Source organism: Plectropomus leopardus, chromosome 10 (assembly GCF_026936395.1).
Source record: "Plectropomus leopardus strain MGB_pleo_1.0 chromosome 10, ASM2693639v1, whole genome shotgun sequence".
NCBI classification, from domain to species: domain Eukaryota; kingdom Metazoa; phylum Chordata; class Actinopteri; order Perciformes; family Serranidae; genus Plectropomus; species Plectropomus leopardus.
In genome coordinates, this window is record NC_142185.1 from 7,981,634 (window position 1) to 8,009,296 (window position 27,663).

General features: G+C 39.8%; 1 protein-coding gene across 13 annotated transcripts in view; it reads left to right on the forward strand.

Moving 5' to 3' along the window:
• Positions 1 to 27,663, forward strand: part of obsl1b (obscurin like cytoskeletal adaptor 1b) — a 43,053-nt gene that overhangs the window by 3,845 nt on the left and 11,545 nt on the right. For 3 of the 13 annotated variants that reach the window (XM_088082976.1, XM_088082975.1, XM_088082978.1), the window contains exons 3-33: positions 608 to 877; positions 2,080 to 2,340; positions 2,437 to 2,748; positions 2,883 to 3,149; positions 3,375 to 3,650; positions 3,823 to 4,098; positions 4,358 to 4,633; positions 4,935 to 5,210; positions 5,546 to 5,818; positions 5,994 to 6,266; positions 6,371 to 6,445; positions 7,093 to 8,901; positions 9,359 to 9,634; positions 12,016 to 12,291; positions 13,053 to 13,331; positions 13,495 to 13,770; positions 14,044 to 14,319; positions 15,571 to 15,831; positions 16,285 to 16,560; positions 16,657 to 16,929; positions 18,268 to 18,543; positions 18,631 to 18,906; positions 19,790 to 20,065; positions 20,150 to 20,425; positions 20,555 to 20,824; positions 20,926 to 21,192; positions 21,335 to 21,604; positions 22,475 to 22,741; positions 23,808 to 24,074; positions 24,759 to 24,871; positions 26,351 to 26,504. In XM_088082976.1, the coding sequence (XP_087939102.1) occupies positions 608 to 877; positions 2,080 to 2,340; positions 2,437 to 2,748; positions 2,883 to 3,149; positions 3,375 to 3,650; positions 3,823 to 4,098; positions 4,358 to 4,633; positions 4,935 to 5,210; positions 5,546 to 5,818; positions 5,994 to 6,266; positions 6,371 to 6,445; positions 7,093 to 8,901; positions 9,359 to 9,634; positions 12,016 to 12,291; positions 13,053 to 13,331; positions 13,495 to 13,770; positions 14,044 to 14,319; positions 15,571 to 15,831; positions 16,285 to 16,560; positions 16,657 to 16,929; positions 18,268 to 18,543; positions 18,631 to 18,906; positions 19,790 to 20,065; positions 20,150 to 20,425; positions 20,555 to 20,824; positions 20,926 to 21,192; positions 21,335 to 21,604; positions 22,475 to 22,741; positions 23,808 to 24,074; positions 24,759 to 24,871; positions 26,351 to 26,504 (9,549 nt within the window). The remainder of the gene's footprint in view (positions 1 to 607; positions 878 to 2,079; positions 2,341 to 2,436; positions 2,749 to 2,882; positions 3,150 to 3,374; positions 3,651 to 3,822; positions 4,099 to 4,357; positions 4,634 to 4,934; positions 5,211 to 5,545; positions 5,819 to 5,993; positions 6,267 to 6,370; positions 6,446 to 7,092; positions 8,902 to 9,358; positions 9,635 to 12,015; positions 12,292 to 13,052; positions 13,332 to 13,494; positions 13,771 to 14,043; positions 14,320 to 15,570; positions 15,832 to 16,284; positions 16,561 to 16,656; positions 16,930 to 18,267; positions 18,544 to 18,630; positions 18,907 to 19,789; positions 20,066 to 20,149; positions 20,426 to 20,554; positions 20,825 to 20,925; positions 21,193 to 21,334; positions 21,605 to 22,474; positions 22,742 to 23,807; positions 24,075 to 24,758; positions 24,872 to 26,350; positions 26,505 to 27,663) is intronic. The other 10 variants (XM_088082979.1, XM_088082977.1, XM_088082984.1 and 7 more) reach the window with 10 other exon arrangements.

A 27,663-nucleotide genomic window follows, 5' to 3' on the forward strand; every position in this document is an offset into this window, starting at 1 on the left:
GGACAGTATTGTACTGTGTCATTTAGAGATAAAGAAAGTTATATTGAAGTGGGATTAAGGTCAGTTGTGGACAGTAGCAACATTTAAAGGAGATTTAATTGGAATATGGTGACTGTATTTCATTGGTTGTCTATGTATTTGAGATAAACTGGAATTAAACATGATTAAGATAAGGAAATGAAGAGCTTTGCAAACAGACTACTAAATACAGTCCACATTCTTTTGTTTACAACTGTCTGGTACTGTCTGACGGTGTCAGTTACAAACAGTTTATTTCCTATCTAACACCCCGATGTGTTAATGACCCTTCCATTCCTCAACTAAATGAGCCACTTGTCTCATGATTTTGCTCATCTTGTTTGCTTCACTGGAATTTACTGCCAAATATATTTCAATTTACACTGTTTACTACAAGGACATAGAAGATGTGCTGTGTTACTTTTTGCAGGGTTGACTTGCCTGAAGAATTTATATTGATCAAGCAACACTAACATTTTAATAACTTCCTAATAGGGACATCTTCAAAAATATTTTTAACTTAGGTTATAATTAGGAAATGTTATGTTGGCTTAATCAAACTGGTGTGTTTCCTCTTCTTTGGTGCCAGAGCCGCCTGTGCGGTTCAAGCAACCTCTCATTGATCTAGAAGTATGGGAGCGAGATTTGGCAGTTCTCGAATGTGAAGTTCCAGAGGACTCTGTTCCTATCACATGGTATCTGGAGGATAGACGACTGCAGCCAGGGGCCAAATATGGAATGGAGGAGTGGGGAACAAAACGGCGACTAACTATCCGTGACATCGGAGTTGATGATGATGGGATTTACCTCTGTGAGATGCCGGATGGGGGCAGAAGCATTGCAGAGGTAGCAGTGAAAGGTAAATCCAGATGAAATTGAAAAGTACAAGAAAAATGCTTAAGTATGGGCAACATAATTATACCATTTCAAATAAAGACTATGTGGTACATTTATGTATTAATGGAAGATCTTAAACTGTGATAACACTAAACCGTAATTTGTCTGTTTTCTTCTGTCGTCTTGAAACATGTATGCTGACAAAGTCTATGACTAAAACTTTCAAAACCCTCTTGTTATACCATTTTTTTCTCTCATCCTTTAAGCCAATTTGGCAATTGAGAAACAACTCACATCCTTGTAGATGAAAATTGTATTGGCAGTGAACATAAAGTCCAATGTCTCAATGTTCCACCCATTCACACACACATTCATACACTGGTGGCCGAGGCTACTGTGCAAGATGCCATCTGCTACTCAGTTAAACATTCACACACACACTGCCATTCCAATGCACAGCCAACAGGAGAAATTTGGGGTTCAGTATCTTGCCCAAGGACACTTCAACACGCAGGCTAGAGGAGCCAGGGATAGAAGTGCCAATCTTCCAATAAGTGGATAACACACTCTACCTCAACCCCCCCTCAACTAGTGCCAACTGGAAAACACCAAATAATAGTCCATTATAAGACTGTCCTTCTGAGAAAAACGACAGTATCAGTCGTTCATAAAATATTCCAAACCATATGTGTGTGTTCAAGTAAGAAAGTACCGTAGTGGGTTAGAAAAGGTGAAAGTGGCTGGACCTGTCCAAAAATCATTGAACTTTAACATGGGAGACAGTTGTTCCCTTTGCATTATCGACCAACAGTCAACAGTTTCTTGTAACCATGACCACAATCATTTCCCAACCCTTACCATCTAGTTATTTGTTTAATAATGACAGTGGACGTCCCATAACCTTAACAATGCAGTCATTTTAACCAAAACAATAATGTTTCCCTTCACCTCATGAAGTTGGTTAATTGCCTAAATCTAACCAAATTTTTATAATACCAGTGCCAGATCAGAAAGGGTTTTATTTGTAACAATACTGAGTTGTTACAAATTTTGGAAGGTAATGCAAACAATGTTATCCTGACAATAAGAGTTTAGAAAGAATCAGAAAACACTTGTGTCATACCTTTTTTTGTCTTTGTTTAATTTGTTAGGTCCTTGTTTTCCATTAGATAATCAAAGTCCTTGTCCTGGTAATGTGCTAATAATTCACTCACTTTCTTACAGGGACAATTTTGCGGAAGCTTCCAAGAAAAGTGGATGTTTTAGAAGGCGAAAATGCAGCCTTTTGTGTTGAAGTGGAAAAGGAAGAAATGGACATACATTGGTACAAAGATGCCATTGAGCTTCGTGAAACGCATCAGACCATCCTAAAGTCCTTTGGTCGAACTCATATCCTAGTTTTCGTCAATACAATGCCCCAAGACTCTGGCCTAGTGACTTTCCTTGTAGGCAGATCCAAAACTTCCTCTCAGCTAAGAGTGAAAGGTAGGACTCCTCGTGGATTATAGCATTCCAAAGACAATATTTGCACCAGAAGTTTATTTATATACATTGATAAATAATGGGTTTCTCCTGTTTTAGCGGCCAGACATTGTCCTCCGAGTTGTCCAGTTGGTGTGCAGATCAACACGGAGCGTGCTAATGCAGCTCTTCTCTCATGGGTTCCTGCTCAGGACTCACGAAAGAACCCTCCATCTGGATACGTGCTTGAACGACAGGAAGTGGGTACTGGCTCACAGGAGTGGCTACAGTGCCTGACCACAGACTCTGCAACCTCTGTGGAGATCCTTGGTGATAGCGTACCATGTGAAGCAGATTATCGATTTCGCATATGTAGCGTAAACAAGTATGGAAAGAGCAACAATGTTGAGTTCCCCAGAGCTGTTCACTTGGGTAAGTTCAGTTACATCAAAACAGCAGAGCTAAATCAGTTATCCTGTGTGGTTCTTTGATCTTGATTAATGAAATCAAACCATGGTTGAGGATATTTCCTGCTAAATCACATATAAACTGATTCTCTTCTCCAGTTCCAGTTGCCAGAATACAAGCTCCCCTACAGGATGCCTTGGTGCCCGAGGGGCAAGATGCCCTCTTCTCTATTGAGCTCTCTGCCTCAGTTATTGGCACATGGTTCTTAAATGGAACTCAGCTTCAGGAAGATGAACGTTATTCCATGCGCAGGTCACGAACACACCAATCTCTTCGCATTCGGGGAGTACGAGATACAGACAATGGAGCTGAGATCACATTTATTGCCTATGGCATTCGGGATTCTGCAGCACTCTACATACAAGGTATGTATGGGTCACTGTCATAATTTGCTTCATTATGTGTCTTGGTATGCCTAACATGTACGCCATTTTTCATTTGTTTATTTATTGTAACTGGAATTTGGACAAATGTCCAAACTTTGTTCGACACCAATTAGATGCAAGATGACTTTAATGTACTGTATTCTTCAGTCCATTATCATAATTGACAAGACTCAATTACACAAAACATTCTCAATGTTTTTGCAGCTCCTCTTGTCAAATTTTCACCAATGTCCGAAATGGATCGAAACAAATTTGTAGAAATTGGGAACCCCATTGTGCTCTACTGTGAGCTGTCGGACCCTGCAGCTCCAGTACATTGGTACAAGAATGGGGTGGAATTACACACAATGGAGGGTCTGCATATCCAATCTGAGGGCACTATGAGAAGAATTGTGATCCAATCAGCAGAGTTCTCACATTCGGGAGTGTATTGCTGTGATGCCATTGATGACGTCATCAGGTTCAATGTCGAAGTAGAGGGTGAGTGGAGTGAGTTTCTTGCAATACTGGTGTCTTTTACTAACCATCTTTACTGTAATATTTTACCCCCCTTTTCCTTTTATTATTTAAAGTACACTTGGTCTTCTCTTACAGTCTAACTAACCAAAACATATTAGATTTATAATTTAACAATTTATCAAAATATCCATAGCCCCACCTCTGAGGTTTACAGCAATTCCAGATGCTGAGAGGAACAAAATCGTCGAAGCTGGCTACCCCATTGTTTTATGCTGTGAGCTCTCAGATCCTTCTGCCCAGGTGTACTGGTACAAAGATGGGTCAAAGCTCCATCCTCAAACTGGAGTAGATATTCTAACTGAGGGCTTGGCCAGAAAACTGATTGTCCATTCAGCAGAATTTTTCCACTCTGGGTTATACTGCTGCAAGACAAAGGGTGACGCCATCACGTTCAGTGTGGATATCAAAGGTGATTTGTTTAACCTTTAGCAATGTAAAACATTAACAAGTTCCTTCCCAGCAAAGCAACTAACTCCAATGACACTTTTATATGTTGTCTGTTGCCTTTCCTCTTAGCACTCACGAGTGCAGCTAAGCTGTCATCTTTTTTTTGACTGCAATATAGCATGTTAGCAATGTGGCTGTTAGTAAATAGATTATGATGAATAATCTCACAGGCTGGCATGAGGTTGATTTTAGGTTGACATAAGCTCTAAACATATCTATAGCTCCACCTGTGAAGTTCTCAGCAATTCCTGAAGAATTGAGGACCAAGTCGATCGAAGCAGGCTGCCCTATTGTACTCCAGTGTGTGGTGTCGGATCCTGAGGCCCACGTGTGCTGGGACAAGGATGAAATGCAGCTCATTTCAAACTCTGGATTAGAAATCCACTCAGAGGGCAACACAAGGACATTAATTGTTCAGTCTGCAGAGCTGTGCCACTCAGGTGTGTACAGATGCACCACACAGGATGATACCATGGAGTTTCAAGTGGAGATCAAAGGTGACTTTACACATTTTATCTTGTGCGTTAATATTATAACCCAACCTCCTCTTTCTAGATGCCACTAATAATCCCTGCTTGTATTGTATGTGGTTTGAAGAACTGTTTCACACATATAACCTTAAAGAACTGTTAATATACTAGGTAATTATTAGCTACAATAATTATTTTTTGCAATTGCTGTGCCCTGAATTGAACACTTCAACAGCCTTTTAATTTTCTGTTCAGCAGTTACATTTTTGCAAGGTATCTATTTCCACAGTCTTGATTTTATTTAGCTGTCCTGAATTCCCATTGCTAGCTTTACCAGTGACGTACTCGACTATCTTTGATGTTGAGAGAACCAAGTCACTTGAAGCGGGCAAACTTTTGGAGCTGGAATGTGAGGCTGCAGACACCACTGTGCCTGTCTGCTGGTATAAAGACGGTGTAAAGCTCTCCCCGCAGAATGATTGGGATTTACAGAGTAAAGGCACATTGAGGAGACTCATTATCCCATCTGCTGAGCCCCTGCACTCAGGGCTATACAGCTGTGAAACCTCTGATGACACTATTCACTTCACTGTGGATATCAAAGGTGATTTTTATTTAAATATGCTGAATCTTGGAGCAAATCCTAGAGCTTTCTGGTGACTAGACGCAACTAACATTCACTATATGCATATCTGTTTGTCTGTGTTCAAGTCGTGTTTTGCGTGAAGTCATAACTTTTTTATACAATGGTAAATAATCTCTACTGACAAAATTAAAATATATGTGTAATCCTTGATAATGTGAGTTATTCCCCTTTAATTTGATTTGAGTTATAAAAAAATAGTTACCCATTTGGGAAAGCTGAGCCTATAACCCCTTTCTTAAGCAGAGTGTAAATATGCATATGTTCGCAATTATAATATGAATCATCATCTTTAGCTCCGACGCTGCCGTTGTCGCCCTCACCAGAGGTTGTGGAGACGCAGTCACTTGAAGCAACCTGCCCAACTGAGCCAACACATGAAATCTCAGACCCTGCTTTCCAGGTGTCATGGCAGGAGGATAAAGAACATGATTCTAATACAGAGCCAGATTTTGAAATGGAAGGCATCAAGAAGACCCTTGTTATTGAACCAACTCATCCTTCAAACTCTGGAGCATACTATTGTGCAACAGCAGATGATGTTGCCCAATTAATAGTAAACAAACAAGGTGATTTTGCAAATGTGTTTTCAATTTTAGTTAGGACTAACTCTTTGTGTAGCTTTTAGTTTGTCTTCTTATTTGTTGTTACAATGCAGAGCTAATATCTGTAAAACTATATTTCTTTGAAATCACTAACATCTGGGATGTACACTGAAATTATCCCCCCAATGATTGTCTGTAGTGCCACCTCCAACATATCTGCTTGATCCTGATGTTGAGAAGACCGAGTCTGCTGCAGCGGACTGCCCAATTGTTCAGCAATTTGAGATTTCAGATCCCATTGCCAAAGCCTGTTGGTACAAAGATGGAACCCAGATCTATCCAAAAAGGGAAGCTGACTGTGAATCACAGAGCAGCAGCCAAGCCATACCCCATCAGTCACATGACTTGTCTGGTGATGGGAGGTTTGGCTGTGAAACATCTGGTGATGCAAAGTTAAATGTGGACATGAAAGGTGGTGTTCCACATTGTACCTGCACATTTAACAATCAAGTTTTTAGTCTCATACGTGAAGCCATCACCCAGCTCATTGTTTTCTCTTTGGCTTTGTCCAAACAGCAGAGCAGTGTCACTATGGTGACGAGATTGGTGAGATAGCTGATGCATCTGTCCAATACACTGTGGATGTCGAAGGTGATTTGATATATTTCAACATCAATCATCCATCTTAACCCAGCACATAAATGCCACTAACAATAGTGGTGTTAGCTCAATCATCTGAGGCATCTGCATTTTTTTTCCCTTTTCAAAGTTGCTTTTTGTCATATTGAGTCCTGGTCTCATGTCATTTCCTGCAGTGTTTGGCTCTTAAACATGTGGGTGTTCAGTAGCTGCATAGCTGCTCCTCATACTAACATATATGTTGTGTCTGTCAATTAATTCTTCATTTTAACAGCCATCTTTGCTTGTAATAAGCAGCTTACCACTCTTTAAGTCCATCTTTTGTCTTATTCATCACAAGATCCTCTCATTCACATTGCTGCCCTGAACCTCTCAATGTTGCAATGACAACGAACTCTTATCAAAGACAAGAAAATTTTTGTACTTTTAAGGTGTTAGAGTACTTACTGGTGGTATGACAGTTTTAGGAGTCAGTGGAAGGGGCAATTGTGGGAGCTCAATCTCAGACCAAACCTGGTCGATCTTCTTGTTTGTCTTTGCAATGAATTATCCCATAACTCCATGCTAACCCACACTGATGTAAAATTCTGTTATGAGAAGACGTATTGAGACCATCATCCACTGAAAACCTTTCTCTGTGTACATCACAATGCTTATAGCTACATCGCCAAGGATTTCTTCTGACCAAGAACAGAAGTCCACTGAAGAGGCTTATCCTGTTGAAGTTGACTGCATGCCCTCAAAATGCAATTCTGGCACCTTTTGTGGCAAGAGAGGAGATACAGAGACAAATGAAGAACATTCCAGGCAAATGCCAGCTTCTCAATCAAGTTATGAATGTATGACTGACTGGATTACAACTAAACCGCCTAAGGAGCTTGCCAACAGTCAACGAACAACAAATGCCCAAAATCCAGTTTACTGTAACTCTGTAAAGCCAACAATAATGCAATCTGACATACACCATCACACTGATAAGCCCACAGATTCACGAGGTGAGGAGTTCATTTACTATCTACAGCATGCAAAAGCCCCATCCGAAGAGCTTGATAATTCCCTGCAGACAGCTGTCCAGACAGAAGAGTTCTGTCATTTTCTACAAAGTGCAGCTGTTGAATCAGAGGAATCCACTCTCAAGACTCTAACTGTCCAATCAGAAGAGCCGTACAGTTCAATACAGATGCCGACTGTCCATACAAAGCTAGGTAACCCCCTGCAGACTTTAACTGCCCAGTCAGAGCACCTTACTAACCACTTACAGATTTCCACAGTCAAATCAGACAAGCTCTGTCACTCCTTAAAAGCTGCTACCCTGCAGTCAGAGGACTCATTTAAATCCTCACATACTGGAACTGTTAAATTAAAGGAGTCCTTTAAATCCTCACATACTGGAACTGTTAAATTAAAGGAGTCCTTTAAATCCTCACATACTGGAACTGTCCAATTAGAGGAGCCATTTAAGTCTTCATATGCTGCAACTGTCCATTTAGAGGAGCCCTTTAAATCCTCAAATACTGGAACTGTCCAATCAGGGGAGCCGTTTAAATCTTCACATATTGCAACTGTTTATTTAGAGGAGCCTTTTAAGTCTGTACAGGATGCAACTGTCCAATCAAAGGAGACTAAATCTGTACAGACTGCGAGTGTCCAATCAGAGGAGCTTTTTAAATCTGTACAGACTGCGAGTGTCCAATCAGAGGAGCCTTTTAAATCTGTACGGACTGCATCTGTCCAATCAGAGGAGCCCTTTAAATCTGTACGGACTGCATCTGTCCAATCAGAGGAGCTCTTTAAATCTGTACAGACTGCAACTGTCCAATCAGAGGAGCTCTTTAAATCTGTACAGACTGCAATGGTCCAATCACAGGAGCCTTTTAAATCTTTACAAGCTACAGTTGTCCAATCAGAGGAGCTCTGTAGCTCTATACAGATGCCAGCTGCGCTGTCAGAGAACCTTCATAATTGCTTACAAACTGATACAGTCCATTCAGAGGGGTCCTGTAACTCCTTGTGGACTGCAACTGACCAATCACAGGAATTTAACAGACCCCTACAGATGACAACTCTCAAGTCAGAGAAGCTCAGTGACTTACCTCACACTGCATCCCTTCAATCGTTGGACTTGTATAACCCTAAAGAGGCAGAAATGGTCCAACTAAGGGAGCATTTGCCACATATCAGATTGGATGACCTCTATCACACAGGACACACAGCACCTAAACACCCAGAGGTGCTGTATCAGTCCATGCGGGCCACAACAGTCCAAGCAGAGTGTCATCCCACCATGAAGGCATCAAAAGACCAAGTAAACAGCATAGTTAACTCTGGGCAAAGATCATCTTCCCAGTTTGTGGAGCCGCACTTTATCAAGCAGGCATCCACTGTCCTATCAGAAGAGATCTATCTGTCAAGGCCATGTGACAGTCACTGGAGTGACAGTGTCACTGCAAATAAGGTGGCTGTTGAAGGTGATTTAAATGGTTAGCATTATGAAAACAAAAAAATGGACGGGCACAATGTTGATATTGTGCAAAATGAAGAGATTGCTTTTTGCAATCCTTGACATTTTGACAATTTCTACATTAACATACTTGATTTTTGTTCATACTAAAACTACTTAAGTAGTCAATGTAAAACTTTGAGCTTGGGTGGTCTGTGAGGAATATTAAAGATAGGGAAAAGAGTAAATACATTAGCCTAAAATTCTAACATGAATGCCTAGTTATCAAGTCTAACCAGATATACCTTTTGTTAGATTACTAACATAAAGACATATGTTTTACCACAACTTATTTTAACTCTTAAGATTTATTGGCATGACTAATCTTGATTTGAGATTTTGCTCTTCTGTTGTTTGAAAGCATACTTGTTGTAGTCAGTAATAGTGATGCAATTTTCTCTTGATGTTACCTCAAACATCCCCAGCTCCACCTGTGACAATTACAACACTTTGTGAGGCTGAGAGGAACAAGTCTGTTGAAGTTGATGAACCTATAGTGCTGCGATGTGAGATATCAGATCCTAACGCTCAAGTTAATTGGTACAAGGATGGAATAAATCTACGTGAAGCAGCTGGGCAAGACATGCTGGCAGAGGGTTCCATAAGAACACTGGCTCTCCAGTCAGCGCGGCTGTCTCACGCAGGGACTTACAGCTGCAAGACAACAGATGATGCAATGCAGTTTCATGTGGATGTTAAAGGTGACAAAAGTTGTTTTCATCTGTTCTGAAAATAGATTGAAATCAGGGCAAAGTGCATCCAAATGCTTTCGCTTTGCTTATAAAAAGTTTTTTTTTCCCCTTGGATTGATAAAATAAAGTTTTTTTTTTAAGAAACAGAGTACCAGAAGAAGTTTTGACATTGCCATTGTTTAAAAAAATTATCAAATCACAATTTGCTCTCTTAAAAGATATACCATGCAGCAATTGTCGGTCACTGTTTGTAAACACAACATCTAAACCTGCTCTCCATCATGGGAACACCTTCAAGGTGACGCCAAAGATTAGTGGCACCAATACAGCAACTGACCTTATTATCTCTAGATGCAATATTTTTTTTCATCAGTGGTAAAAGCTACTCTGACATAAGGTCTCAGATTTCAGCATTTTAGCTAGAGTCATGAAGTGTAACAGGCAACTCACTAATGGTGTAAACTATGAACAAAAAAAAAAAAAAAAAAATAGCCAGTATAAGCCACCTAAGTGAGGCATAGCATAATAAGCATAAGTTCTGAATTCATTATAAACACCAACAGAAAGTGATATTTGCATTTTGGAGCATAAAACAGCAAACTTAACACCAAACTCAAAACTACTCAGTCCAGCACTAGGGCATGATGGGAATGGGGGCATCACTACAATAAGTCGGCAACTGGCTGGAGGGAGAGCACCAGGAAGTTGATTTTTTTTTGTATATATTGAAAATTACTGCGGGATACTTGGAAGATAGCTTGTATTACAAAGTGGAGATGACGGTATGATATAGTGTAGAAGCTACAGCAATGACATCTAAAAGTTACCCAGGATAGTACTGCTGTGAATAAGTATAATGAGGAACTAAGTACTCACAGATCTCTTCTTAGTGGTTATGTCTCTGAGTGCACCGCCTATCACTAAGTGGTCTGTTTACACGACGTGACGGAGTTCTGTTTTATCAGATGGAGTTTGGACAGAGGGCGTGCGATGTGACACAATATCTGATGCTCACATCCAGTTAGGACATGGTGGTAAATACAATAAGTCCTTAAGTAAAACCTACCTACCATCTACAGCAACCGCGTTCTGAACTCAGCTAATTACTTGGCCAAGATAAAAATTACCTGTCACTGCATGGTTCCATCTGCTTCTCCTTTTTCTATGTCCGGGAGTATTTAGGTAGCTCGCGTCGTCTTTCATTTGCATAAAGTGTTGAGCTCACACTCGCTTAAGTTAAGTTCTTACTAACACTTTTAAATTTAGTAACAAAGCTGCATATGTCTGTCCTTTTTTGGAAGGTGTTCACATGCTATTAAGTTGTTGGTTGACTAAATTAGGACAAATATGAGTAATGGACACAAGCAAAACTAACTTAAGATGGGTTAGCTAATGTCACTGGTAGTGATCATGGTTACTTTGGCTTGGGAAGATCATTTCTAAACACTGACTAATCAGCCAGAGCCCTTCCCTGATCTTGAACAACATTCAAGGTTGCTCAAATTTCCCAAACAGTACAGTAATATACACTCATTTAGCCTTGAAAACATATTTCGGTTCTTCAGGAAAATGGACATAACAAAACTTCTAAGAAAATATGTTATTTCGGCAGAGGCAGAATAGAACACATAGCTTGAGAAAGAGATGGGACACTGGTTCTCTATGGCACATGACAAGGACATGTCAGTCAAGCAAACATGCCCTGAAGAAACACTACCCCTTTCTTTAAGGTTTAATATTCCTATTAAGACTCCCCCAAAACCCAACCAGAACAAACAGAAGAAGCAAACCATTTTAGCAGTCAGTTGAGCTATATTTGAGCCTAACTTCTTGGAAGTTTTCAGTCACATCATACAAAAAATAGAATGGCTTATGTCAAGTGGTCAAGGTTTCATTATTCCTTTTCACGTTTTGCTCTATCATGTTGCCACAGAAGTGCCTCCAACTTTACAACCTCCTGCTGGCAATGCAGGAAACTCTGTGCTGAATCATCCTGCTTGCACACCAGCAATGCCAAAATGTGTTTAAAAAATAGATTTACTGGGAAAAAAAGGCTAATGACTGAACATGAAACTCCCATATTAATAATGAAAGCCATCAATTAATTATATCCAATATTTATACTTCATTTATCCTTTCTCATAAAAATCTCAGTTTTCTGTTTTACTTTTACTTTAGATCCACAAAGTGTTTAGTGTCGAGGCTGAGTCAGGTATAATTGAAAGCCACATATTTTCCTATAAATACTGAATCAAAATAGCTGGGTAGGATAAAGGTTTTTATGTATATTAAATATATGCTGCTGAAGCCTTTGGATTGCGCTTTGCTTCATTTGGTTAATGGCAGTATCTGTTGTATTGACCAATTCTATTTTACATTCAATCCTGTAGCTCCGCCTCTGAAGTTTTCAGCTTTATCTGAGGGTGACCAGAAAAAGACAGTCATGACGGGCTCTCCCATTGCTCTACAATGTGAGCTGTCAGACCCCACGGGACAAGTCAGTTGGTACAAGGATGGAACACAGCTCTTACCTCAAAATGGAGTAGAGATCCAGTCAGAGGGGAATTTGAGGAGTCTAGTTGTCCCATCAGCAGAGAGGGCTCACACAGGCGTATACCGCTGTGAGTCAAAGGATGATGACATCCAGTTTGCTGTGGAAGTAAAAGGTGATGCTTAGAAACTCAGCAGCGCTTTTGCTGTCTTGCACGGCCAACTAACCGGTAGCAGCAGGGTTTAAGTCATGTTTGTCTAATTACCAAACAGAAGTGGTTAATTTTTCCTCTTCCCTATTTTGGTCTGATCTACTTTGCTAAAACAAATGGAAATGAAAAGGATTCTACTTTAAAAATGTACGTAAAGTTCAATTTATGTTAATTTCTTATGGAATGATACAGTATATTATGTCAGTCTAAAGATATAAAACTCCTTATCACATCTAATCATGTTGCCCATTATTTACCTGAGTTAATCAGTAAATACTGGACGTCCTAACTCTAAGTATCTTTTTAAAATGTGCAGCTTCACAATGCAGCTTCTTTGCATGTCCATTATCTTAAGAAAGCTAATGCTTTATGTGTCTTGTTCTTTTTCCTTAAAGGCACAATCTGAATACTTTATCATAAACAAACAATTCGTTACTTTTTATGTTTGTGTATTACCAGTGCATTTTGTCTCTGCTGTTTGTCTGTGTACAATAACTGTGGATTACTTTGAAATTTCTGAACTTGACTCTTTTAGCCCTTTGAAAATCTTTTTCTTTCACTCATTGTCCTTGTTAAGCAGGTCGTGTTTATGTTGTTTGTTACGTTGTTTTGTCATGAAATTATTGGTAATTGAATATACAGTAGGTTGTATATTTAATTACAACAAGAAATGACATTTATGAAGTTCACTGAGACGTTCTCTTTGCAATATCTTAAACCTATAGCACTACCTGTGAAGTTCTCTGAGCTTCGAGAGACTGACAGGAGCAAGTCCGTCCAAGAAGGTTCTCCCGTTGTCCTCAGCTGTGAGCTCTCTCATGATCCTTCTGTTCATGTCGACTGGTACAAGGATGGGGTGAAACTCCTACCACAAAACAATATGGAAATACAGTCAGATGGTCTAACGAGGACACTACTCATCCACACAGCTGAAAACATACATGGTGGCACCTATGAATGTTCAACATCAGATGACACCATCACATTTAAAGTGGACGTAGAAGGTGATTTATTTATACCCTTACTATCTTCTTATATAGGTCCATCTTATTCTGTGGTGTGACTGGTGAACCAAATTTGCTTTATTCTGATTGTTCATGGGAACATGATATGACTGTCTGGACAATGTGTTGGGTCCACTAAACCCTTGTTATTCCCTTCTCTTAGGCCGATCGCCTCAGATCATGCCAATCCCACTGTCAGAAAAATACAAGATGATTGCAATTGGTTGTCCAATAGTCCTCCAGTGTGAGGTCTCAGACCCTGTCGCCCAGGTTTCCTGGTTTAAGGATGAGGTGGAGCTGTTTTGCAAAACTGGCCTTGATATGAAAAGAGACGGCTGCCTGAGAAAATTGATGATTCACTCTGCTAAGGTCTCTGACTCTGGCCTCTACAGTTGTAGCCTTGCTGATGATGTCGTGACATACCATGTGGATGTTGAAGGTGATTTTCTTGTATTCAGTTTTAATTAATAAGCTTCCAGGTGTGAGATGCGCATTTAACGATTTCCCTTATTACCCTTCACTGAACACTTCTTTGCCCAACTGCATCATTTTTTTTATAGTATTCTGTAACACTGTCCAGACACATAGAGCTTCATACACTCTATATACTGTGCTAAATCATGAAAACCAAAAAGTTTGATGAACACTACTTGTTAAATGACGTTGTGACAGCTTAACAACAATGCTCTGCAAATCTTGTAACACCCTCCAGCTACTCCTGTAAGGTTTTCAGCACTCCCAGATGTCGCAAGAAACAAATTTGTTGAAGCAGGCTGCCCAATTATGATGCAGTGTGAAGTCTCAGAGCCAAATGCCCAAGTCTATTGGCACAAGGATGGAGAACAGCTATCTCCAGAGAGTGAATATGAGATCCAAACAAAAGACAAACTGAGAGCATTGGTTATTGCATCAGCAGAAGTCAGACACTCTGGGGTGTACCGCTGCGAGGCTGCAGATGACCATATAGAATTCAAGGTGGATGTTGCAGGTGATCTAAGTATTTTGAGCTTTGTCAGAATGACTAACTTCTTTTAGTGAACGCTTGGCTACTAGATCAACTTTTTATTTTATGCTTTAATATTCAAAGATAAGGTGGACTGATACGTAATTATGTACTTGCTATGGTTTTGGTGGACAAATACTAGAAAATGTATTGTTGTGACGTCTTAAATTTGACCAAAATAAGCACATAAGGGATCAGCCATTATTCAATATTCAAACTGTGGCAGTGATGTGCCGCTCAGTTTTTTGAAAGGAATTGTGGTAAAACTGCACAATCTAAGTTTTATTTTAGCAGTCGACCGAATTACTATGTGAGAAAGAGGTTGCTCATAGTAACAAACCACACCACTTCTATAGTTTACCTCAGCTCCATGGAGCACATTGTTTTGGTCTTACAGCCAGCAACTTTACTGTTTGGTTCAGTCTAACTTTCGTTAATCCTGTTTCAAGGCTGCAGCAGACTATTGTTTTCAGCCCAAAAAACTTCAGATTGTATTCTATTTGTCTAGCATAGGATACTGACAATGTTAGCAACTAGCTGATGTATAGTCGAGCATTTAGCAGCTTAAGAGCCAGATATTTTCCTCAGGAGTTGGTGGAGACCCTAAACTCAGCTAAAAGGACTAGGGGCCATGAACATAACTCCCAATGATATGTTTGCTCTCTGTCTACTGAGTTTGTAAAAAGGCAACTGTTTGCTAACAACTTTGCAATATGTGAACTACAAGAGGTCAATCTAATTCACCTGCTCAGTCCAGTTAACTGTAGTGGCGCACATGACTCCCAATTTTTGAAAGCTGACACTTGTTGCAGAATGCAGAGCAGACTGTTGTGCTCACCACTGTTTGACTCTGGTGAGACTTTTGAGTTGCAGATGCTGAAGGCCTCCTGGTCTGAAAGGACATTAAGGTTGTTCATGTCTTGTACTGACTACTAAGATTTGATGAACAAATAAGAGAGACAGAGCAAAAAAAAAACAAAACCTGATTCATGTTTCATTTTGCTGGCTCACTCTTTGCATGTCTTGCAATGTTGAACTGACTGATCTCACTGTCACCCTGTGCCTGTGTAAAAACGTTATTTTATCAAACATTTTTTTAACCATTTGTTTAATCTGGAATTAAAGAGTAAAGCCTTCAGCCGGTAAATCCAAGTGTTACATAGCATAGCAAATCTGATTATTTGCTGGTTACTGTTCGATGAACTGAAATTCCTATAGCACCAGTTTGATTCTCAGCTGTTCCAGAGGCTGAAAGGAGCAAATCTGTTGAAGCAGGCAGCCCGATCAATCTGCAGTATGAGATCTCAGACCCCACAAGCCAGACCCGCTGGTGTGAGGATGGAATAAAACTCTTGCCAAAATCGGGAATAAACATCGATTCAGAGGGCAAAAAGAGGACACATGTTATGAAGTCAGCAACATCTTCATGCTCTGGATCGTACAGTTGTAAAACTGATGATGATTCAGATTTCAACGATTTCTATGTGGAGGTGAAAGGTGATATGCTGAGCATTTTCTTGGCAAGATGTTGACATTGTAGAGCTTTGTTCACCTTCATGACCTCTAATATCAAAGGAAGCAGAAGCTGATCATCATTTTCATCATAGACAATGTCCCTCTAAATATCCTAAATCCATTAAACATTTAGTTGCTTTTCACAGAAGTGCTTCACATTTAATAGCATGTATTTTTGTTGAGTCCACTGGGTTTTCCAACACACCTATGTATTGCATTAAATCAATGCACTGCTTCACTTTTTTTTTTTTGCTCCAAAAGTGGATTAACACCCACTGATCATTATAATGTGTAGGAGTTGCTATCTCAAAAGGCTTGAGATCAGCATGTCTAAGCTGTGAAAACTTGGCCTTACAACTACTGCATGCATTAGAATAAAAAGTCAATGCAATGTTTAGACATCAACTTACTTCTTTTGTGTATTGTTTTCTGCAGCGCCACCGGTAACATTTGCTGATATCCCAGAGGAGGACCTTTTCAAGAGTGTTGTGGAGCAAGATCAGCTTGTTCTGTCATGTGAAATATCACGGGCTGATGGTGTGGTCCAGTGGTATAAAGATGGCGCTGAAATTCAACCAAGCAACAATGTTACAATCCAAGGAGAGGACACCAAGAGGACTTTGATAGTACATTCAACCCAACTGTCTGACACAGGCACGTACACATGCCGAGCAGGAGACAACATTCTAATGTACAAGGTTAACATACGAGGTAATACATTACTTGAAAACGCACACACACGAAAAAAAATACTTCAATTCACTCACAGTGGGAGATGTCTCATTGTCATGTATTATTCTTCCAAAGAACCTCCAGTGATGATAATCTACCCCAAGGAAGATGTCCATCTTGACCGTCATGTCCCTGAGGAAATTATTCTGAGCTGTGAACTGTCTCGTCCAAATGGTGTTGTCAGCTGGTACAAAGACGGCCAAAAGCTGCAAGAGAGTGAGAACATCAAGCTCAAGATTGAAGGCCCTTATCGACGACTGAAGATTATTTCCAGTGGAGTCGAAGATTCTGGAGAATACGTCTGTGATACAGCTGATGCGTCAATATTCTTTCACCTTAGTATTACAGGTAAAATCCTTGATACTTCATACAGTTTATGACATATTCATATATATGTAGGTACTGTGGTGTCTTACTGAAACCTTGTGAGTAAAAAAAATGTCCCATTGCACCAAAAGGCCATTTGGTCGATGCCCCAGTATTTTAAAAACGAACACACATTGCTCTGATGACCCTGTGAAGATTCATACACCCTGCAGTTATAAAGGTCCATATAAATGGCTGTCAGAACTGACATCCGGTAACTTACGAACTACACTACTTGGCTGCCCCAAACATCAGACCTCCAATCTGACAAATAATCAACCATGTGTGTCCATAAAGAAATGTGATTAGCTCGTTCCTCTTGGGGGATGAAGCCCTCACTACCATCGCATCACTGCTGCAAGGAATGCCACATAATGCCAAACAGAGAAGAAGGATTTTTAGATTAAATAGCAGACTGTGAGGTCTTACAGCCTAGTTTCTACAATATTTTTTTCTCAAATGGCAAAGGCACGACCTGATCTACTCTGCCTCTGACTCGCTTATCATGATATGATGATCTTATACTAACCCTTTTCACTCTTCATGCCTAAAGCAAAGTAGGGCGGGTGATGCCTTTGCCACAGTAGGACGCTGCAGTGATGTTATTCTGCAAAGCAATTAATCATGTGCTTCTGTTTGGGCAAGTGTGTAGGCCATTTTTTGTAAAATGGGCCTGTAAAGCAATGTGCATTTCTTCATGGGATACCAGGATATCGAGCTGTCAACAAATGGGCTTAAGGTCAATTGGGATATTTTTGGACACCTGAGGTTTTGGAATTGTGATCGGTCTGAACAGGTGTAATGACAAAAGTGTTTGCCTGTTCTGAATGGCCACAATCTAAGTTTTTTTGAAAGGGCTGCCATCATAGAAAGGGAAAAGACATAATTAATAGTGCAAATAGGGACAACACCCACTTTCAAACAGTCTCTCCTCAAGGGCATTTGCGATGTTTCATTTTAGTTGTACACAAAAAGTGAAAAGTTCACATCTTTTCTTCCCCTCACACCTGGCGAATTGTAATGTGAAGTAGGCATGCTTGTTAAGTTATTGGTTTTGGGCAGTCTGGAAAGAAAATTGTTGAATGCACCCCAATCAATTTTGATGTTTTAAAGGAGTTGGAGGAGTAGTTTTAAGAGGCTGTTCAATGATCTGACAAGCACTTTGTTTAAAGCAAACCACGATTTTTAACATTGCCAAAGTTAAAGCTTAAATGATTCATTCGGGGTCAAAGATGTATGCAAAGACAGTCCTGTAAGTGATACATTAACTTGACACCAAGATGAGTAATGGCAAAACTTGATGATAACATTCCTTTCCAGAACCACCAGTGCGGATTGTGTCCCCAAGTCAGTCCCAAATGGAACTCTGCCAGCAAACCTCTGAGAGGATGGTGTTGAGTTGTGAGATCTCGCGGCCAAATGCAGTGGTGCGTTGGTATCGAGATGGACTGGAAGTGGAGGAAAATGACAACCTTATTCTAGAGGTGGATGGTGTCTACAGAAGACTCATTATACCTGAAACTACTGTCAAAGATTCCGCCGAATATGTCTGTGACACTGCAGATGACTCCATGACATTCTTTGTAAACATAGCAGGTAAAGAAGAATGAAAAAGTCAGCCTAAGTGTGTTGCTCTGTCAGAGTTTCTGTCCATTTCTAACATGTAACTTTCCAAATGCACAGAGCCTCCTGTTCGCTTTGTACGCCCAAGGAAGATGGCAGGTAGGGTTGATAAAATGGCTGGGGAGACCCTGGTTCTAGACTGTGAGGTTTCAAGATCAAATGCAGAGGTCACCTGGAAGAAAAATGGGGAAGAAGTAGAAGACTCCAGGAATATCACAATCCTTGAGGATGGTGTCATGCGTCAATTAACCGTTCACTCGCTAACACTGGAAGATGCTGGACAATATGTCTGTGATGCAAAGGATGATGTGATGGATTTTCATGTAAATGTGCAAGGTAGGTTATTGTACTTAACTCTGAAACAAGTCCTGAAAGATGAACATTTTGAATCTTTTTATCTTTACAAGTCCTGTAAATTGTGCACTCAAGATCCAGACAAAGTCAATACAAAGAACATGTAAATACAGACCAGATCATTAACTTCATGTAGATACTAAAGCCTCATTCCTACTGCACAAAAAAAACTGCTCACTCCCCTTAACAACTTTAATGCAATAAGAATACGTACAATCAGCAGTTACACCCAGGGCACATGACTCTGCAGTAGTAGCGGGTATTTATCACCTCCCATAAGCATTGAAGGAAAAAACAACATCTGAATGAACATGCTAATTTTGGCTCCTTAACCAGCGAGATGCATTATTGCACAGTCACAAATCGCCCTCCATCTCCTCTGAAGCAGTGCTAAAACATCTTTCCGAAGTTGTCTGCACAGAGTTTGAAAGGAGACTGAACAAGTAAGAAAGAGAAGGAACCACCGTAAAGCTTTCACAGACCTCTGTCCACGCTGCTCTCTGATGTTTGTCAAACTTCAGTGGTAATTATACTGAAAATTTGCTTTCTACTGTTTACCAGTTATCCAGTCTGTCCGTGACATCGCACAGACACACCAAAACAACTTTAACACACATACTCGTCTGCTGCAGAGCTGTGTATTCAGCAGTCTGGGAAAGCTGTCTATGGCCTATTTTTAGTGGGTTTACCCATGTTAAAAAAAACCTACATGCACACACTAAGGTTGGTGGGCAAGGGAGAGATGAGATAACTTCTAGGCACAATGTAAAAATATCATCTTTTGTGTACTTTTTTTTGTGAGTGTTAAATTTAATTCAAAGGATTTTCTATTCCAACAGAAATGTTCTTTCTTGTTCATTTTCAGAGTTGCCTGTAAAAATTCTTGGAAAAACTGATGCTAAAACAGAAAAGCAGTTCTTAGTATCAGATGACATTATTTTAGTGTGTGAATTATCAAGATCCAATGCCTCAGTGAGCTGGTACAGAGATGATCAGCTAATTGATGACACTGAGCGATACTGCAGCGAGGAGCAGGGTGTTTTCCGATCATTGGTTGTCCTAAATGCCAGGCTTGAAGATTCGGGAGAGTACACCTGTGATGCAGTGGATGATAAGATGGTCTTCTATATCACTGTCAAAGGTAATCATGTTACTAAGCAATATAAATATTATCTGTCTTTCCTTCACTCAGCAGGAAAATAATGCAATGTCCTTTTATGTTCAGATCCTCCAGTACAGATCATTGGAAACTCAGGCCACCCAGAGCATCATATCCTGGTAGCAGGGGATGATCTTATTTTGGAGTGTGAGGTGTCTCGGCCAAACGCCGCCGTTCAGTGGCTATGGAATGGCAAGACACTGAAACCAGACACTCGTATAAAAATTGACAGCTATGACGTTGTGAGGAAGCTTGTTCTCTCTGGACTTCAGCCATCAGACTCTGGAAAATACATTTGTGATGCCTTTGATGACAAACTGACAACAATCGTTGAGGTCCAAGGTAAGATTTAAATTACTTTGAAACATGTTTTACGTTTATTTTCTATAGTTTCTGTTTGATTAACAGATTATTTTATGAATGAACATGGAATTTACAAGAAACTTCTTCATAAATCTTTTTGTTTCTCAGAACCACCGGTCAAATTTGAGAATAAAAAAGACAGTAATAATGTCTCAGCCTACGAAAATGAGAGTGTTACGCTGTGTGCCACTGTGAGCCGGGCAAGAGCTAATGTTCGGTGGCTGAAAGATGGCCAACTATTGAACGGGGACAACATTCACATCTCCAGTGAGGGTAATACCCACAAGCTCACTATTAATCCCCTGCAGCTGTCAGATTCTGGAGAATATGTCTGTGACGCAAAGACAGATGAGATGTATTTCAGTCTTTTAGTCAAAGGTAAGAATTTGACACTCCTACGTCCAAGTAAACATTAACTTGATTGTAACTTTCATAAAGTTAACATCTCTGGACTTTTATTTTTTTTCTCTGCTCATCAGAAATGCAGGCGAAATTTATTAAACCATTGGAGAACATAGTGTCTGTGAAGGGCAGCAGCCTTATATTACGATGTGAGATCAACAAGCCCAAAGGAGATGTCCAGTGGCTAAAAGACGGCCAAGAAATCTCTCCAAGTCGACGGCACACAATACGGGCACAAGGTCGAGAACGAAGCTTTACTATCCACCAACTGGTGGAAGAAGATGCTGGAGAATATTCCTGTGAATCCACAGATGACAGGACATCAGCAACTGTCATTGTAGAAAGTAAGTCCATTTTAATCACACGACATTAAGGCAGATCAGATAAAAATAATGCATTAATAATAAAATAGTTTTAAAAAGTTCACGTGCCCTTGTAATATTTTGAGCATAATGAATCTAATTTAGCTGAATGCTTTGCCTTCAGTTCCCCGTGTTGTTGAGTTCATAGCGGAGCTACGTAACATCACGGTCCGTGAAGGAGAAGACGCCGTATTTAAGTGTGTGGTTTCACCAGAGGACACTCGGCTGGTGTGGCGCCTAAATGGAAAGCAAGTTGCTCTGAATGAGCGCACTGTCATTTCAAGTAATGGACTATGCCACATGCTCTGCATCCACAACTGCATGGTTTCAGATAGCGGCAGGGTGACAGCTGATGCAGAGGGGTTGGTATCACAGGCAGAGCTCCAGATTCAAGGTGAGTCACTGTCCCCTCCATTAACACTATGTCCATGTTTTTTTTGTCTTAATGAATCACCAATGTTAAAACATTTAACAGCCAGTTACTGTACAGCAATCATCTTTCTGGTGTTAATTTTCAACTACAAGAAGTTTTAAGAGAGATTTAGACAAAAGTATTGTAGGAGAGTTTAAACGCCTTTAAACTATTACTACCATATCAGCATATGTATGTGACAAATAATGACCCTTTCAGACAAACGGGGTTCCTACAGATTCAGGCAAGTTTGATTTAAGTCTTTCTAAGACATTTGAAATGCCACTCTGAATTAAATTTAAGACCAATTTTACATTAATCAAAATTGAAGGAATATCCCAATTATATACCAATCTGTGTGACGTTAATGCTAAAAAGAGGAATTCAGTAAAAAAAAAAATGTGTATTCATTTGTTTGTTTTGTTTAGGTTTTTTTTAGATTTTACAATGCAACATCTGACAAAAAAAGATTCACAATATCATGCTTCTTAAGTCTAAGCATTATTAAGACTATTTTGAAAAACTAATTCAAGACATTTTAATACTAATTCAGGCCTTTTTTAGATGAATTAATTTAATGCCTTTTAAGACTTTTTTAGGGTTTGCGGGAACCCTGACAAATTCCTCTGGTAGTAGAGACAAGTGGCTCAAGCTCACTTTTTGCTTGATCTCTGTGTTTGAACTCATATGTAATTTTGCTGATTATCTATATTGTATTTTGCTTTGTCGGGGAGTTGCTTCAGAGTACCGTTAGGCAGAACTATCAAAGAATTCATACATAGTGTAATCATACAAAGTTCCTGATGGACATGATGGATGCTGCTATCTAGTAATTCCTAAAATTGTTTTTAGAGCAACAGGTGTTGTTCACCAAGCAAATGTCACCAGTTGTAGCCGAAGAGTACAGCGATGCGACTCTAGAGGTGGAGGTGGGTCTGGACACCGGAGAGGTGCAGTGGATGAGGCAAGGAGTACTGATCCACCCCGGAGCCAAGTATACGGCAAAACACAAGGGCCAAAAACACAGTCTCACCATCCACAAACTGGCCATGTCTGACCGGGGCACCTACAGCTGTGAAACGCTTCATGACCGCACGCAAGCGCAGCTCACAGTGGAACGTGAGTGCGCACGTGTTCTCACTATGCCCTGTTGTTGTTTGTTTACCGCCGTTGCTGATGCCTCCACCTCTTGCACACCCTCGATTGCTGCTTCTTGTGAAGGCGATGCTTAATTAACTGAGTAAGAGTAATTTGAGTGAGTGGGGACCAGGGTGGCACTTGTACTGGAGCATGATGGCAACCAACAGGTGACAGTGTTACAGCCCACGCTGACTTTCAGACCAGGATTGACACAGGATCAATCAAGCCCTGATGATTTCATTACCTATGTCAAAGGCAAATCAGATTACTGTTTTCAGGGAAGTGCTTAATAAATAACGAGTTAAAATACTACGTTTTGGAACATTATGCAAACAAAGTAATCCTTTAATATAAACAACTACCACTTAAATGTCTTGAAAGCAGCAAGTTTGACACACCATAAAACCGGCATCCTGTAGTGATTAAGACGTACTTATGCTTGTTTTTCTTTGTGCAAGCTTCTTATATTTCTTAGTCCTATGATCCACAGGCCAGTGGGTGAATTAAAGGCTGTTCTTTCAACACTAGTGTGGGTGGGAAGGGGAAAGTCAGGACTTCAGGCTGCTGTTGGCACCTCCTATGAATTTGGATCTCCTCTCATTGCATCTAAATTTACACCCTGGCCTTCAAAACTAAGGTTGCTGTCATCAGGTCTCCAAAATAAACACTCCTTTTTTTCCACAGGGAATGCTTGTCTGTGTTAGAATAAGTGAAAAATGTTGGCAGTTTCAAAGCCGGCTTTTGTGTAAAGCCCCATACTCAAATGACTTAACTATTGGCTTGTCAATGTGTGCCAGCTCGTATTGTTTAACTGCAGACGTACAGAACAGACTCCAAGCCTTTTCTGTAACAGAAACTGGACACCATGTCTGCTGCTCAGTGTTAAAGTGGAATGAAAATGCTTGCTGCTAAGGCCAATCTGTCAAATGTAGCCTTTGGTTAACTATTATTTCACTAAAAAGTGCCCACAAGGTAAACAGTTCTAAGTATTATGTGCACTTGTTGGAGTACAGTCTTTTACACAGTTCTGCAATTGTCCTTACAGCTCGAAAAGTCACAATCAAGAGAGGGCTGACTGACATTAAAACCACAGAGAGAGAGACGGCAACTTTTGAGGTGGAGCTCTCCCATCCCAATGTCCCAGGCACCTGGACGAGAAACGCAATCAAGCTTAAGCCGACAAATCACTTCCGTATGAGTGCCAAAGGAGCAGTCCACAGTCTAACCATCTCTAACCTCTCAGTAGAAGACACTGGCACGTTTGTGTTCTGTGTGGAAAATTTGAAGACGTCTGCAAGGCTTGTTGTGAAGGGTAGGTAATTCAGGAAAGTGATTTTTGCCAATATTTGATTTCACCATTCATCTTATATAACAACAGCAGTTTATGTGGTCTAATTTAAAAAAAGTGAATAAAATTATTTATGAGGAAATGCACTTATCACAAGGGTGTAGGGTTGTCAGAAGTCCCCTACAAGGCCTGCTTTGTAATTTTCCAACTCATAAACCATGTACAGTATACCGCAGTACTACCAAAACAAGATTTTACTGTACTAATTTTGTTGTGACCTCAGACTGGTAGCTAAAGTGGTCCACTCAGAGCAGACCGGATGCCAACGAGTTGAGGCATGATAATAGAATAGAGTGACGGCTCTACTTCTGTTGGCTTTATCCGGGCTCACGTTACAAACATGAAGTAGCCTAGCATAACCCAGTGAAAAGCAGTAGCTCTGTTCACTCATATCTGTCAGGTGCTAGTTTAACCTCCTGCTGTAAAATAATCCGCTCCATGCCAAGTCACTAAGTATGCATTATCCCTTTGAGCCAGTGGTTAAAACTCTGGTGATGACAATTGGATGAAAATCTCATCATGGTAAATTAGTCCACATAACTGTATCGCTACTTTAATTTTGAGCAGCAACGCACACACTTGTGCCTTGTTTTGAGAAGTTTAAGAATGTTTTTTCTTACCTTACCGAGCATGCTTTTTCTCCACCAGAGCCCCCAGTGACCATTCTCAGAAAGCTGGAGGACCAGAGGTTCCCTGACGGGGCAGTAATCTCTCTTGAGTGTGAACTGTCAAGACACAACGTTGATGTGAAATGGACGAAGGTAAGTGTTGGATTGGTTTGTTTGGTTTTTTTATAGCCAACAATATTCACGATTTTCACAAAACGCCAGAGCCAAGACAATCGATGATAAATTGTTACAAGATGTTATTAGTTGTTATTAGTTATCAACATCAGTTCACTTCTAACAAAAGAAGTCAAAAGTCAGAAAAATGCATAGCCAAAGTAAAATCTCCTGCTACAAGACGGTTTAACTCATGGTTCACAAAAGCTTTATCAGCAATATTGTTGCCCAAAAAACTACGGGTTGGATTCATCAGAGGCCTTACAATATAATATTATCAGGATAAGTTAGTCACAATAAAATATACTGCAATTTTAAATGTTTTGCGATATGCTCATTATTCCAACAAATATGATTTATAACCTTTTAACTGTGAATAATGTCCCCAAAGGAAAAAAATGTCAACATCTGTTTCATCAAATAGGATAAACCTGCTCATGCTGATGATTTTTAATGCAGCAAGATATATAGCAGAATGAAAAAGCAATACATTTTTTTATTATTATAGTACCTTTCCAAAAGATTAGTTTGTATTTGCTATAGTAATTGTGTATCTAATAAAAAAATGTATACTTGGCATTTGTGTATCAGTACAATATAGCCTAACAAAATATTATACTCTGCTGTATTGATTTTTTTCCCTGACTTCTCCCAATTACACACTGTGAACACACCGTTTTTTAACTTGACAAATTGAAAAGCTCTCTGACAGGGTGTTAAAGGTAAGCAGATTTAACTTTAAAGATTTGTCCAGAAGTTCCAGCTATCACAATTCAAGCATGCTTTAACCCATAAACTGTAGTTACTGCAATATACACTTCCATAACACAGCAATCTTCAGACTGCATGTAAGTCAGCAAAGTTAAGGAATGCTGATTGCTTGTTTACATGACTAGCCCTTACACAAAGCACTAAATCATCGTGATGGACACCCTAAAGATCACAACTCTCTCTAAACAGCCAACATCTTTAATGACACATTATGACACAACTTTGTTATGATCAGTATAGACCAATAACAAAAATATATATTTCACTTAAAAGTATGTGAAGGTAACTCACACAGTGTGGGGCGAGGGTGCCACCTTGTGAGGTAAGCGCTGTATCACCAAAGTGTATGCACAAAGTCCAAAAGCCAGATATAGTTGACAAAGTGTGGGTATGAGAGTGGAAGAAGTACATCGGGATGTGAAATCCAGACTTAAGCTGCCAAGTCATACGGACCCATGCTGTTTGTCATAGTTAGTTTTTTCAAATACTGCTATTTGACCACCGTAGTAGGAGCAAACAACACAACATGATCCTCACAAGCTAGCACCCTGTCCAGAACAATTTGCATGACATGATGTCAGCTTTACAATCGCTATTGAAAAAATGCATCACATACAGTTTAGGATGTTTGGCTATTATTATTGTATTTGAAATTAAATCAGTGTTGTTGTTTTTTATACTTTTCAGAATGGGGTTGAGGTGAAGCCAAGCAAGGATTTGCGCATTTATGCAATGGGACGGAAACGTTTTCTTCAGATCATGAAATGTCATGTCAGTGACTGTGGCATGTACACCTGCGATGCTGGAGATGCCACTACATCCTGCACCGTGGACGTCTATGGTAAAATCAGCTGTCTTTTACTGTAAACTACACACAAAGCCACAAGTTTCACAGCGCTGTGATACAGTGGTATGAGTTGGCTGAGGATGTGTAATATAATTACACAGAACAGCACTTAATGGGTTGGAAAATACTAAAACACTGAAAGCCCAGATCATAACATACCAAAGGCCTTAAACCCTGGGTAATGTCATAGTCCATTTCTACCTAATTATTGTGAGAAACTAGAGGCCACAGAGCTATTAGCTGCATACACAAGCTGCATCTTACATTTTTTTACACCACCTTGCATCAGTAATTTGTCAAGAAATGTGGCTAACTCAGCTACAGGACACTTAATTCAGATTTTTTGAGGCGGGGTTTAGGGGAGTATTTAAACATTGCATACAACAGTCAGTCAGCATGCCCCCAGTTAGGAAAAACAGACTGGAGTCCAACATGGAAGCTAAGCATTGTTCAACTTTGGATGGGTCAGCGGCAAAATGTACATTAGCCACCTAAAAAAGAATTTTTTTTTTTTTTAAATCAATATCAGTTTAAGTATAAGCTAAATTTAGTGGTGGATGAGGTGCCTGAACCCACAGCCTATTTTAGTAAAAGTACAGATGTCTTACTAAAAAAAGGCTGATAGAAGTTGACATCACAGATTAGAATAATACTTGAGTAACAATTTTAAAGTATAAGTTTCAAAAGTAACATTATTATATTGAAAGAAAGCAGTCAGAATTCTAAGGATTAAGAGGTTTACTTGTTCGTAACGTTTCCCACCATACAAATGGAACCTATAATTTACTTTTAGAAAAACAAGGTCTCATTTTGCAACTTAGTACAGATAGTCCCAAACAGTACTGTAACAAAGTATTATTATTTAGTTAGATCACACCACTGGCTATGTTTAAAATATTTTCATAGCTTAACAATGTTCTAAGACAGTAATTCACATCAGGAATATGAGGCTTTCTCTATATCTCTCTCTTTTAAGCCAGACAGTAAATAAACTTGCTGAACACAGGAGCTTCTGGTCTACCACTTCCTCAGAAAGTCAATTTTTCTGTGTTATTGTTTGACTTGGGGTTTTTAAAAGGGTTGGCACAGATTCAACAAAGTCACACAATAACACAAACTGACTGATGAAAGCAGCAGCTGACCATCAGCTCCG